General features: G+C 32.3%; 1 protein-coding gene across 14 annotated transcripts in view; it reads left to right on the top strand.

The window, feature by feature from the left end:
- DMD (dystrophin) overlaps positions 1–15,528 on the top strand; it is a 2,269,491-nt gene that overhangs the window by 997,247 nt on the left and 1,256,716 nt on the right. For 13 of the 14 annotated variants that reach the window (XM_050777140.1, XM_050777144.1, XM_050777148.1 and 10 more), the window contains 4 exons: positions 4,923–5,045; positions 7,364–7,501; positions 10,168–10,320; positions 11,166–11,348. In XM_050777140.1, coding sequence (XP_050633097.1) covers positions 4,923–5,045; positions 7,364–7,501; positions 10,168–10,320; positions 11,166–11,348 — 597 coding nt within the window. The remainder of the gene's footprint in view (positions 1–4,922; positions 5,046–7,363; positions 7,502–10,167; positions 10,321–11,165; positions 11,349–15,528) is intronic. The other variant, XM_050777146.1, reaches the window with a different exon arrangement.

The following is a 15,528-nucleotide window of genomic DNA, read 5'->3' as shown; positions in this document are numbered from 1 at the left end:
CTGTTCTTGCGATAGTTTGCTAAGAATGATGGTTTCCAGCTGCATCCATGTCCCTACAAAGGACACAAACTCATCCTTTTTGATGGCTGCATAGTATTCCATGGTGTATATGTGCCACATTTTCTTAATCCAGTCTGTCACTGATGGACATTTGGGTTGATTCCAAGTCTTTGCTATTGTGAATAGTGCTGCAATAAACATACGTGTGCATGTGTCTTTATAGCAGCATAATTTATAATCCTTTGGGTATATACCCAGTAATGGGATGGCTGGGTCATATACGCTTTGTGTCCAAAGACTATTAATCATATGGCTGTCAAATGGCTGGTGCTATCCTGCCAATAACATAGCTAAAATAATAATTGGTTTGATAAACTTATTTCAGTTATAAAATTGGTCACTGGTTAATTAAATATAGGTAGTTCTAAAACTACTGATTGATATAATAAGCACCTTTTTCTGTATAAAATAAAAGGCAGTGTTTTCACTGGAAAATAGAGTAGTATAAGACATATTGCCAACTTTAAGGATGGAAAATTTATTTAGAGAGACAAAGCATATATCTTTGAAAGCCAAATAATATTATATTCATGTCTATAAGAAAGTAGTGCAACACAAACCAAGATACACATAAATGAGAATAGAAACTCCTGAAATAACAGGTCAATCCCACTCCCATAATTTTTCCTATACCCCGAGGACTGCCTGAAAATTTCACTCAGAAAACATAATGCAAGATAATAAGACTGATACTGTAAGAATAATCCACATTCGCCACAAGTTATAAACAAAACATCACTATTTTATTCATAGTAATTACGAGCTATTCGTTCTTTTCAATGTTATAATAGTTAATAAAGCTGTAGACTGCCCAATAAGGTGGTCATGAACCACATGTGGCCACTGAGTTTTAGAAATTTGGCTACTCCAAGTTAAGATGTATAAATAAGTGTTAAATATGTGTGGGTTTTGAAGACAATATAAAAAAGTGTGAAATATTCATATTCTTATATTGATTATGAGTTTATATGATAATTTGGACATCTCAGTGAAATAAAATTAAAATTAATTTTATCCCTTTTTTATTTTTTACTATGGCAACTAGAATATTTAAAATTACATGTTTGTGGCTTGTATTATATTTCTGTTGAGCTGCACTACTATAAAAGTTCTACTTGAATTTAGAGACAAGAACTTACTGTAAGGTTATAAAATTTTAAGAAAGTATCTGTGTGAAAAGGATTTTGTTCCTAAAATGTGACCGAATGCATCATTATCTAGTCTCTGCTTACAAACGTTTAGCATTACTTTAAAATCAGTGTGTTTTTAAAAAATTGCAATCCTAATCAGATGTTCTTATATAAGCCTAAAATTTAGGCTCCAAATAATTTTTGCCCACTGATTTTAGTTAATCACTTTGAAACCACACAAAATAAAACTACTCAAATTCTTAATCTTCATAATTTTTTTAACAAAATGCACGGTAGTCTTTTATTGGAAAATCCAGATCCTACACATTGAACTAAAGAAGTCTAAGTTTCCATTATCTTGCCCGAATAATTAGTTATTCATTTTTTGGTAGTCTCTCCCAAAGCTCTTTTTACATCTTTCCCCTTTTTTATGTTTACCTGGTGGTATCATGTTCCTTAATATTTGGGCAGCAGTTAACATACATACTCATATAATGCTAACCAGTCAGGTCTTTTGAAATTTCTACATGGAAATTGTGTTATTTAAAATTCCATGTCACTAAAAAAGCTCCTTGAAATGTCTATTTTGGCTCTCAATTATTAGTCTTTTGTTCACTTATTTTTTCAGGAAACATTTACTTGTGAATATTTACTATGTACCAGGAATGGCTCTAGGTTGAACATGAGGAACGCAACTCCATAGGATGTCTAGGCAACACACCCCACTCACTGTACCTGTTGTATGCCTTTTCTGTCTCCAAATAATTCCTGATTAAAAAAAAAAAAAAACTGCACACTGTAAACTAAATGCAAGGCCATGATACCACTTTCTATATCGCTGCAGATAAATTAATTAGTAGTTTTGTTCTTCAGAATTATGTAACTCTACCAAACTGGAATCTAAAATCCTCCATATTCACCATTACAATGTTATGATTTCGTCAAATCCCTTGGTAAAATAAAGACTCATTATATCAATAAGCATTTATTTTATCCTTTAAAACTATAGATTTCAAGGGAGTAAGGGTTTGAACTGAGCCAATGGGTGATTAGGATTTTGAGAGGAAACAAGTAAGACCCAAGATTTATAGAGCATGTATTTATATTGGATGAATGCATAGAATTTTGAGAGAAAATAATAGTCAACATTTATTAAGCTTTTATTATATACCAGACACCATTCTAACATATTTGATCTTAGTAACAGCCCTATGAGGTAGATATTCATCTTATCTCCATGTTATAAAGAAACTGAGGTTCAATGAGGATAAATAACTTGTCTAAATTCCCTCAGCTAGCAAATGGTAGAGCCCAGATTCAATCCATGCATTCTCATACAGAAGTTTATGTTCTTCACCAGAAGATGAAAAGTATTCTAAGGGCATTGAAGGAGGCATAACAGAAGGTCACCAAATGACCCGCAAAAAAAAGGTCTATATTAGGAACACTTAAATAAGGCTGGAAAGTCTTTGGGGCAAGATTAGGGGAAGCCTTGACTGCTGTGCTGGAGTTTGGACTTTATACTCAGTAGATGCAGAAGGTTGTTCAGCAAATAAATAGCATAATGAAAGAAAGGTTTTTGAAACATAGTAAGCTGATCATTGGGCACAGGCTGGAATTGGTTTGACTGAAAGGAGATTTTACATCTGTTCAAAGCTTATTGCTTTAGTTTTGTGTGAGGACCAGGAACAACGATGGAACCTCTGGGAATACAAAGCAAGTGGATCATAGCAAGTCAATTGACTCTTGATATTTGTTAGACATTAGAGTGAGATATTAAAAAATAACATGACTTATGTTTTACATCTGAATGACTGAGAGAAATGGTCTTCTATTAACAGAACTATGGAATTTAGTATTGTAAGTAGTTTGGGGAAAAGATAATGAACTCCATACTACAAATGTCAAATTTCAAGTGAAAATTCAGCTGGCTATTGGAGAATCTCGATAGGAATTCAAAAGTGAGATAACAGCTTAGCGTGAAGATTTGGAACATATAAAATATTGTTAAATTCATAGAAAATTGTATCTTAAATTCATAGAAGTTAAATTCATGGAGAGAGAAGCTAGAGAAGAAGCAGTGGAATAAAACAGGTAAATCTGACTGCAAATAGACCTATGTTCTTCTGACATCCAAGTACACAATAGAAGTTATTTTAAGTGTGATTTATCATTATTTATTCACAAAATCACATAGAACAGTTGCTTTCATTAAATATTAGCAAATGTGAACAGCCATTTAATAACAAAATATTACCAAATTGATAATTATTCAGTTACAATTCTAAAGGATGTTAATCTTTTTACTTTTACCATGTAAACAATGTATGATTTTAAAGTACAATAATTGCTAATAATACAGAAATTGAAACTTTAAGCATGTTTATAGCACTACCAATCTGTATTGGTTCAAATAACTCATATTTCAAATGGCAAATGATCATTAGGTTTTAAAAACTGTTACCATAATAGGTCACTTAAAATTATAAATCCTTTCATGGGTGTGTAGAAGTACCTAGAAGATATGTGGTTATTCATGTTGCATATGAGAATCATGTCATCATGAATAGCATTTGATTATTCACTTCTTCAGTAGTGACAGATTATTACCTTTAGATATTTAGTTTTTCTTTTACTCTTATCCATATTGTTCACAAGAAATTGCCATCTAATAAAAATTCAACCTCTGCCTGGGAATGTGACTGGGGAAGGGTAGGTGGGGACCAAACTTGGTGAATATAATCATCCTGGCATAAGACACAGGGGTCATTACTGAATTGGTTTTACAAAAGTAAAAAGTTTTAGCTCTGAAAGCAAATCAGAACTCTGTATGTCAACTGTGGGTTTTCAAAAGCTATCACATATAAAATATTTTCTAGTGTTTTAATGGAAAGAAATACAGCATAAAGGTTGAGAGAGCATCAATGTATTTTATTAACAGAATTTAATAACTAAATCTTGCCCACTTTTTTGAATATATATTTGATGTTCCATGTCTTTTCACTTATCACTCCTTTTCAAGGGTTTTGTTTAGAAAGTCAAAGGATTTTAAAGTTTTTTGAGATCATGGTCATTATCAATTCAAAAGTAAAGAAACATTGATGTTTCCAAGGTTGAAAAGTATAGATTCTTTATGTGAAATATATTAGGTTCATTTGTTTGAATTTATTTGCATCACCAACAAAACTGTTCCTAAGGCAAGTTAATGGCATTGTTTGTCTTAGAAGAGCATGCTTGTCAATTGTGCTGTGCTAAAAATGTCATTTAAAACATCTGAGCAGATTGCCATGTAGTTTTTCTAAGGATAAGATGACAGTTCTGCATTTCTACCTGAGGTTACTGTTATTTGATGAATGAGGCAATTTCTGATGAGGCATATTTAACCAAATGTATTTATATCAGAATATTTAAAATAAGATCAAATTTGACTTTAGAATATTAAGAATTAGCCCATTCAAATGTATCTGTAAATTGACTGTTGTTGATATCACCAAATGATGAATTGTACTATCTTGCATGTATGTTCAGCTCTGGTGATGTTAAATGTTTCCCCTTATTTGCATCCTCAGGTACTTTCCCAGTTGTATTTCAAAACCCTTCATAAAACATAATATGGAAACATAATGCATGTGATTAGTTTAGCAACAGGAGGTTGAATAAATGTATATCTTTTGGTTTATGTTTCTAATAAAAAGTAATTTTGATTTAAATTAGCACTATCTTTTTTTTTAGGCCTCCATTCCTTTGAAGGAATTGGAGCAGTTTAACTCAGATATACAAAAATTGCTTGAACCACTGGAGGCTGAAATTCAGCAGGGGGTGAATCTGAAAGAGGAAGACTTCAATAAAGATATGGTAAATTGGTTGTGATAAAAGTGTGAATGAACTAGGAGTGGAAATAAATATTTGGAAAGAAATTATATAACCCAAGTCTCCAACTGAATTTTCAGAAAACATCTTACACATTTTATGATTCTAATGATTTTATAAATGCAGAGTATTCTTGTTGACCTTTTATTACTAATGCTGAGTTACTATGGTATGGTAATATAGGAGCACTTACGGTTTCTAATAAACAGCTCAGCAATTTTCTTTTGACCTGTCCTACTTTTGAACTTATCAAGGGCAAAATGTAATTGGAAAACAGGAGTCAAATCATAAAATAAACATTTAATAAAATACTCAACTATCATAGATGACTGACATTTTGTATCAGCAATGTTTTTGGTAGTATAACATTTTTTTCAATGAAGAGGGAATAAATGCATAGTATGAACATTATTTATTACAATTTCACACAAAGTTGTTTTACCAAATAGTTGATTAGTTAGTATATGTCTAAAATTTGTATAAATTTATGCTGCTTATTTCATGGGAGTAAAGAAATATGATCATGTGGGGTATTCCCAGCCTCAGAATATTCTCCTTCAATCCCAACTAATTTCAAAGTACCTACTATATTTCTCTCTGGCTTGAATATTTTTATATCACATCCTTATTAACTGACTTTTGTTTCTCTCTTCATCCTCCTTTTCACAGTTTTTCCCCTCTTCCACTGCCATCACCTCTGTGGCATTCTTAACCTTTACATTTATCAGTGCTAGAGCCTTCTCAGACAGTGCCTGAAAGTGAAATCAGAAGGCAATATATAAATTTTAGGTAATAAGTGTGAAGCAATAGGAGAACTATTCCCACCAATCTTAGTTCCCACTTCCTGGAGCTGCCTCAGTCAGTACTCCCCATGTATGGGGTTTGGTGGCCTTGCCAACTTAGCTTGTGGAAAGAAAGAAGAGGCTTTCCAAGTTGCTGAGTTACAGCAATCTCTACTTCAGGTCAAAGAAGAAACCAGAGGGCACCAAGATGAAAAAAAGTACTGCTTACCTCTTGGGCTGACCACCAACTGCCCTAGAGCCCTCAACTGGTATAGGGAAAGAAGTGAAGTGGGTTTTTAAATTTTTTGTTTTTGTTTTTGTTTTTGTCCCCAGTCTTAGAAAATGCTACAGACTTTTACAGTACATTTTAAAATAAGTGAAGTCTTTCACAGACTTTAAGTATATAATGTGCCTATATGATGATAAGTATATAATGTGTCTATATTATGCTGTACATTTCTTTAGATTATTGACCAGTCTCTGACAAAAATAATCCCATTCCCCCATACAAAATGAATAAGTCCTCAGTTGTGTGTTGAAGTTTGTGCATTATAGATTTAAATATATAATATGCAATTCCTTGAATTGTAATACACACACACAAATACATGTGAGTTTTGAAATTTATTATTTGTTTTCCTTATGTCATCAGTGTACCTTAAGTACCATTACATGGTGAGACAACTTGATATAAAGTTTTCACATTTTGAGTTGAAAGAAAACTAAAGGTGAAAAATCACGTGGCCATATATATGACTGTATTAGACCAGCATTTATTCAAAACATTTTGTTTCGAAGTAAAGAAAATTAAGATATTGTTCTTGCAGTCTAAAGGAACAAAATACCCATTGAAAATGTTTAAAGCCATTTTCCAATCCGTATTTTAATGTTATTTGATCATATTTATTTAAAATTAACATGCATATATGAGATATTTTAGTAATTATTTTATGGTAATTTAACACATCATTTTTATTAATATCTTGATATTTCTCCTATTGGGCATGTAGGTTTCAGAAATGAAGCAGTAATTATTAGATAGGAATTAGTGTACATTTAAAACAAAATAGTTTCATGTAGTTGTGTGTTAATATTTTCAGATCTGCTGTTATCTCAGTCACAAATACACATCTGTATTCCTTTATGGATCAGTTAACATTATAAAAACATTAGCTCATTTCTCTAATTTTTTAATTTCTAGAACTACACTAAAAAAGCCAAAAGAATACTTTCACAGTAATTCATGACTTGTCTGACATGATGAAGTACCACACTCCCCCATCTTTCTACAGGTGCCCCTAAAAATGTGTTCTTTACAACTAGATGGGAGGAAACTAATTTTAAAACCTAAAGTACAAAATGTAAAAGAAAGGCTATGAGCACAGTATCTTATAGCATTCCATGAAAGTTTTAAATTGGATTTTTTTGTGTGTGTTTAAATAACATGTCTTATTATCTCTGTTAACAATGTACAGCTTTTTAAAAACAAAAATGAAGACTGTACTTGTTGTTTTTAATCAGAATGAAGACAATGAGGGTACTGTAAAAGAATTGTTGCAAAGAGGAGACAACTTACAACAAAGAATCACAGATGAGAGAAAGCGAGAGGAAATAAAGATAAAACAGCAGCTGTTACAGACAAAACATAATGCTCTCAAGGTATTAGAGCTAAAATTATAATATACCTTGCCTGTGGTTTTTTTTAATACATAGGGTAAAATATATTGTGCATTAATAAAATCTGCTTAAGGCTCTTAGTCATCAGAAATTCACTTTTTCTGCTCAACATGTGTGCTTTATTTAACATTTTTGAGTGGTGTTTGATTTTGAAAGATGTGTTGCTTAAAAATTATGACTTTTTAAAGACAGATTTTTCTAAGTAGTACTCGAAAGATGGAATTGCATTCATAGTACTTATACATTTAATCTTCTATTATGCTTTATTTTTATCAGTTACTTTATATTAAAAAAAACCTGCCTAACTGCCAGAATAACCAATCTACATGTATCCATTATTCCTACTTTCTTTACTTCATTGATTTTATTTGCAATAGGTCCAATTTTTTGGTAACCTGATACTTGTTTAATAAGCCCTGGATTCTTTTCATTTATTTATTTTTAAAACTTTCTTATGCCTTTAAGAAAGTCACTCTTTGCAACTCACTATCTACAAAAGTCGAATTTCATTTATATAGGAATCCTCAAAAATAATCTTACTGCCTTTGAATAAGAATAGCTACTTTCATATTAAGCAGTGTAGTATATGGCTTCAAGTCCCCACGTGACTCATCTGGATTGTGCAGGAAGAGCAGGATAAACTTAATTTCTCTATAACAGTATCTAGGAAGTTCTCGAGAGTAGACAAGTAGAAAGTTTTGTGAAAGAACCTTTTTTTTTTTGTATATGCTTTGCAATAATCACTATTTGCATGCATGGCTGATTTTCTAATACTGTTCATTGCTGAGCTTTTCATTGTAAATCACTCTTTGGAGCTATGTAGTTATGAAGATGGGTCCACCTAGTAGGTAGATGGAGTCTGCTTTCTACATGCAAATAAGAGAATAAAACCTTTCTCCCTATAGTCAACCAAATAAACACTGCTGAGAATGTAATTACACAATATTGTGCCCGCAAGGAATCCACAAGGAAAATCTAATTGGCCAGCAGGTGTTCTGAAGGTAACTGCTGATAAATATAGTAAACAGAAAAGGCCTCTTCCTCAAGGGAGTGCAAAAGCACACCGTAATGTGTCTAGAAAATCAGAACGCTATGTAACTCACACCCTTCCAACTGTGAGCAAGCTTTCAGAAGTATCTACACTGGTAGTACGATGGCATGTGTCCTACTGAATAGCAGTGTTTAATGGTTATCTGGCATTCCTCTAAAGAAATCTACATGATGTCTCTAAATATTTTACATATTATGCATCACTTTGTGCCTAGGAAATGAAAGATGTTTCAGATTTATGACCACCAAGCCCTTTCTCTTGGCAAAGATGTGAGTTATGTCACAAATAAGGCATGGCTCAACTCTAATTCACGTGGCTGTATCTTGTTACCTTTGAAAAAAGCAGCATTCGATCTGACTCCTCAGAAGGTTTGAAAATTCAACATAAAATGAAAAGTACAGCAAGTTTTAAATCCCCAATTTTAAACAAACTTGATAATGAAATATAGGTCATTCTTGCAAATATAGGCTATAAGTGATTAATCAAAGTCATCAACCCTACTTGCCAAACCAGTCTATACCAACATATTCAATAACTTTTTAAACCTGTCAAATGGTTCGAATTCTGGTCCTTACGAAATATTTTAGAGAAGGTCAAAACTTTCCAACGCAATGAAATTTTTAGAAGTTTTCTGATATTTATTTTTTTAGCTTGAATTAAACCTGTGAATAAAACCCTAATTGCTAATTTCTGTAGAAATGAAAGCTGCATGCAGAGCTTATGTTCCCATGAATTATAAAATGGCATTTGACTAATTCTATTAATCACAGAAGATATTGTGTGTGCTCGCAAAGAGCATGATGACTGATTTCCCCCCATTGTAGATTTATTAAATTAGTCTTATCACATTGATTTGAAAGTATGTACTTGCTGTTTTCTTTTTTCAAACAGTTGTTTTGCATTTAGAGCATGATTTGGTACAGTAAGATAAATTTGGCTATGCAAGCCTTGGAAGGAGAAGCATTTGTCTAACATAATTTTTTGTTAGTTATGTTCACAAATATATGAACAATGGTGTCACTTCTACACATACAGCTTGGAACAGTTTATAAGAGAACTAAAATGGCTTTATATTTCTAATAATCAAATATTAATGGCCTATGAAATTCTTATGTAGGCACTTCTACAAACATGAATATATGTTGATTGAGTACATAAAGTTCTGTTGATGAGTCCCAAGGCTAAAGATATACATTTTAGAATTTTACCTATTTTAAGTCAAATACAAACTCACTAGGTTTGTGAGTTTGTATCTAGTTAAGTCAATTGTATTCGTATGTTACACTCTTTCATATAAACTACACAACAATTAGCTTGTTAAGAGTCAATTAAATGTGACAATATTTTTAAGCAAGTTTGAACATGGTAAGAGAATATACTTTAAGTGTGTTATTCAGGTTTCTTAGCTTCTTATACATGGGTCCTGCCTCATGAATACACAATTTAATTAAGTCTTTGTATATTTTGCATATAAATATGAAGTTAACCTAAGTTGTACAAAAAGATGAGGGACACAAATTATTTTGATAAATAACTGCAGCCAGAAGTGCACTATACATATATATTGATATTTTAATAATGTCTGCACCATGAACAGGATTTGAGGTCTCAAAGAAGAAAAAAGGCTCTAGAAATTTCTCATCAGTGGTATCAATACAAGAGGCAGGCTGATGATCTCCTGAAATGCTTGGATGACATTGAAAAAAAATTAGCCAGCCTACCTGAACCCAGAGATGAAAGGAAAATAAAGGTAATGTTGTTTTAGAATGTCAATACCAGATTTTATTATACAGTTTAACCTGTGAAGATCGTGTTTAAAATGTTGATGTTCTTGTTTCTATTAATGGTCTCTTTGATTTGATGCATTTCTTTGTATTCTGTGTTGTTTTCAGTAAATGTATTAAGTGTTATTCAGTTGACATAATGTTGAATGAATAAAATGTTTTACTTTCAGACTATGTAAAATGATTTAAGAAATGTGATGTGTTTTCTGGTAAAATTGTAATTGACTTTGTGTATCTTTGTTCCAGATGAACTAATGACTTATCGGTATATGGACGACTTCTTACTCATGTTAGCACATTCATTTCATCAGAGCATCTTCTCACATCAGTGTTAAATCTCTATAGATTTATTTGCTTATTGTCTAAATATGTTTTTTCTGTTATTTTACACTTTTTATTTTGCTTCGTTCTTTGTTGAGTTCCTCAAACCTTTAAAAAGGAAATAAATGACTTATTCACTTACCCTCTAAATTATATTCTATATGGATGGTCCCTAATAAATAATGAGTTATCACTCCAAATTGATTCAAATCCCAAGACACCAGAGGAATTTAGAAGAAAGAAAATGTTAGACCAATTTAAATATTTACTTAATTAGAATGTCTAAAACCAAGCATTCAAAGGATAACAGAAATAATATTTGGATTATTGAACGAGGATGACAGTCATGCTTTTCATATTTGTAAATTTCAAAGGCTGACAATAAAGGGACAACAGCCTTTAAAATTTCTGAGAGAAGTATTTGCTGCCTGCAAGTCGGTTGATATGGTTAGCTAACTGCCCTGGGCCCTGTATTGGTTTTGCTCAATAGGAAATTGATCGGGAATTGCAGAAGAAGAAAGAGGAGCTGAATGCAGTGCGTAGGCAAGCTGAGGGCTTGTCTGAGGATGGGGCCGCAATGGCAGTGGAGCCAACTCAGATCCAGCTCAGCAAGCGCTGGCGGGAAATTGAGAGCAAATTTGCTCAGTTTCGAAGACTCAACTTTGCACAAATTGTGAGTTGTTACTGGCAAACCTACGTATGTGTTTGCAACTACTACTCTATTAACAGAGGCCTACTAATAAAAAAGAGACAAAAAATCTGGGTGCAATTTTAAACTTCTAATGTACATTCTGAAAGTGAGTAGTTTCCCTCACTTTGGGCTTCTGTAACACTAGTGCTTAATTTTACAGATTAAAGACACAAGAAGTTAACAGATAATAGGAAAACCCCCTTATCAAAAATGAAAATACATCTTAATTTTTTTTGCTACATCATTTTTCATAACATTGACAATGTTAATTTGTCAATTTATCATACATTCACTTTACTTCAGTGTCTAATCCAAAAAAAATATGTATTGCTTTCCTGAGATCATCCCATGCTGATTTTACTTTCTTAATGTATACATGATAAATAATAAATATTTTGTGGTACATCTTATATCAACCTGCATAAGCCATTATCTCATTGACTTGAAGAATAATAACTTGGTCCTCACACCTGGTTTGACTACTTAATGGGCTACAGTGCTCATGAAAGAACTGGATGCCTAGTAAGATGGTTGGTAATTGATTGCAGATTGAACAATATCAGATAATGTTATTACTGAAATGTTCCCAACCAAAACAAAAAGGAGTGACTGCTCTTCTTTCAGACAACTGAATGGAATGTGTATGGTTATCTCTTTAAAAAGGCAATTCAGAATTGTTAGCTTGGTCTCAGTTCTTTATTTGTAATAGGCTATAAACCATAGAGGTTTTCTGACAGGTATATTTTTGTTCCTATTATTAACTCTTGTAAGATGAAGAGGAATGATCATCATCTGTAATTATACAAGAAAGTACTACTCCTCACAAAACCAGGATGTCAAAGTCTGGAAACTAAGGCTTTATAGTTAAGTTAGGTGGAATTATATGAATCAAACAGATACTCAACCATTTTGCCCTATATAAATAACAACTGCATAGAGTTCAGCCCATGTATGAGACTTCTTGGGAACTTCTGTGATACTGTCAGTTCCATTTAATTTGGTGTATATTTTTAAAATGTCAAAGGCAATTACCATAACTTTATTTTATAAACATATAAGGGAAGTATGTTGCATATTATCGTGACTTCTTTTTATACTTCAAGAAAATTCATAAATACACTGTTTTCTGTTAAATCTAATACCCTAAAGTTGAATATCAGGTGAATATTCTGAGCAATTGGAAGAATACAAGGAATGTTGAAACTGTATTGCATGTGAAGTCTAATTCCACCTGGCTGAATGTTTCAGCCTATTATCCTTCATATTAGATGTTATGAACGTAATGTGTCATACATAACCTTATACTAACCAGCAAGCCTGTGTCTGTAGATGCAGTATGAAGCGAAAGATTGAGGCAATCAAAAAGAAAATTCTAGTAAAATAGTTTCACCTCAATTTAATAGCTCATTCAAGGGGAAGTCTTTGCTTTGGATTATCTGACTACTAACTCAATTCTCCATTCCAATTTTCCCCATGTCTTGACGCACCCAATATGCAGGTTTAAAATTCGTTGCAAACTAATCAAGTTACCAACGCTTTATAGCTAAATAGGCACAAGATCAAAAATCTCCCTAAACCGCTTACTTCAAATGCCATTATGTCCCTATTCATAGTAGACTCTCAACAAATATTTGTACAACGTAATAATGATTGGTGAAATAAAGGAAGCATATGTGAACCAGTAGATATTTTTAAAAAATTATAGTAAAATTATAGGATGTATTTTCCTCATAAACGATTTCTTCTTAAATTTTATACATTAAAGATACAAAATTCAGAATGTGAAGGGGGCTATTTTTGTGTTAATTCTTAATTATCCATGATAATAAAGTGATCACAATATGTATGAAGAATAATCAATTTAATATCACAGTTATATTTGGCATTGGATTTTAATTAGAACTGAAGGATAATTGATAGATGACAAATAGGTATATAGGTTGGTAGGTAGATGGACAGGTGGATGTAGAAATATTCAAGATGCATCTTTATACTTTACCAATTGTCAATGCATTTTGAAACTAATTTCACTGTGGCCACTGATTAGAGTTATCTCTCTCAATTCTTATGCACTAGAGTCATTTGTGGTAGTCACAGTAAGCAGATTAATGAAAAGTAGTATTTGATATAACCTTACAATGGCTCTGATGCAACATATGCCATAGCTTCAGAATTTCTTACTTCCCCCTGTATTCTCCTTCTCTAATTGTTTGATTTTTATTTTTCCTGAGTGTCTCTTTCTGTTTTCTTTTCTAGATATAAACTCTAGGCTTAAAGTTAATCTTTCATGTCTTTACAGCAACAATTTGAAATAGTAAGCGGTATTCCTAAAGTGCTTAGTATGTGAGAGCTGAGTGAGTTTAAAATGAAAAATTAATTTTCCTTATTTCACAGATACTCAGAGAACTGCTAAACACTGTAAAATTAAGGCATTTAGGAGACTCTGCCCATGTCAGAGCTCTATATGGTAGTAATAAAGCTCAGAAAAGGACTGAGACTTTGAGGGAACAATCATGAGGAGGCGCCCAGCCACACAGGAATGCAGACCAAAGCATAGTAGAGGGTATCTGCAAATTATGGTCCTCAGGGCAAACCTGAAGATAATAAAGAAGAGGCAGGAGACTGGGAGGAAGCAGGTAAAAATTTTTACCAGATATTCACAATGAGAAAACTTCTGCCTTAGTTAGGAATTCCAAACATTTCTAATGTATTTCCTGTTGGTTTAGAACTAGGTACCTCAGTTAAGACCAAACACAGAGTGTAAACTGAGGAAAAGAGATATTCCTATATGATGTATTGTCACAGCAGTATGGTCTAGTAAAATTAATTCTTGGATAAACAGTCTTGAATATGAATCCCAGTGACTTTGAGTGCTGTATGATCATGGATAAATCATTTTGAATCTCATTTATTTCATCTGTACAATGGAGATAAGGATGTTTGTGAGGATCAAATAAGGTAATATTTGTCCAAACACCTGCTGTGTTATGTAGGTTCAATGCATCAGTTTTCTTCTTCTCCTTTCTGTATATACATTAACATTGGAAAATAGACATAATCTTTGATTTTTTAAATATTTTCATAAGTCATTAAGAGAATTAAGTATGTGCTGTTTGTTTAACATATTAGCAACAGATATTTTGTTCAGTGAAAATTTCAAATTTGATTCCATAATATATAAGCAGATACTTTTCTCTAGATTCACAGAATAAACACAGGAAATATCACACAAATCTGATGACTGCCAAGAAAGGGCATGATTTTCCATAAACTGCCCCACTGACCTCTATCTGGATTATTCTACCTAAAGGCACTGGAAACTCCACAGTAGACAATTGTTTCTACTTTTTTATGCTTCACTGTAGCATTTGGAAAATAACCTCAGAGAGCCCAGGCATTTGCAACCACAAAATTGTATAATGAAGATACTACTACAACCCCCAAGGCTCATGTGAAACTCCTAAGCAAGATAAGCTTGCAAACTAAAATTATGATTATTACGGAAAAAAATTATAAGCAACGTTATCAGATGCCAAACATTAAAAGGAGAATGTATACCTGAAGAAAATAGAGATAAGAGGATAATCACCAAAGGATATTCAGTAATATTTAATGTTCAAAAATAAAAATTAAATGGATTTTTTTCCAGTAAGAATAGGCCATTATATAAAGTGAAGAGGAAGATTTGAAAAAACAAAGTCTAGAAATGAAAATATAATTAATTGCTCAAACATCTGCATGAAAGAAGTTTCAAGTTGAAAAAATGAGGATTATGGGGAAGAGACAATATTTCATATTAATGATATTTAATAAAATGGAATAGATGTAAACTTAAATGAATCCTCAAATTCAATAAAGGTCAACCAATGTGGAAAAAATAAAAGCAAGTCTACCAACTAGCTCTGAATGAAACTCAGAGGATCAATAGCCAAAAAGGTATCATAAAGGTTACTAAAGACAAAAGAACATTTACAGGATGACAATATTCACTGCAGACTTCTCATCACCAATAAACATTAGAAGATGGTGGAATATTATCTTCAAAATGCTAGGCACATTTTCAAATACCAGGGAAAATATGATTCAAGAATTAAGGCAAAATATTTCCAGACATACAACTAGTTTCACCTAAACAAAAACTAAGAATGTCTTACCTATAGAT

This window comes from Macaca thibetana, chromosome X (genome assembly GCF_024542745.1).
Source record: "Macaca thibetana thibetana isolate TM-01 chromosome X, ASM2454274v1, whole genome shotgun sequence".
Taxonomy (NCBI): Eukaryota; Metazoa; Chordata; class Mammalia; order Primates; family Cercopithecidae; genus Macaca; species Macaca thibetana.
Note: the sequence above shows the minus strand (reverse complement) of the source record. Positions and strands in the feature narration are given on the sequence as shown.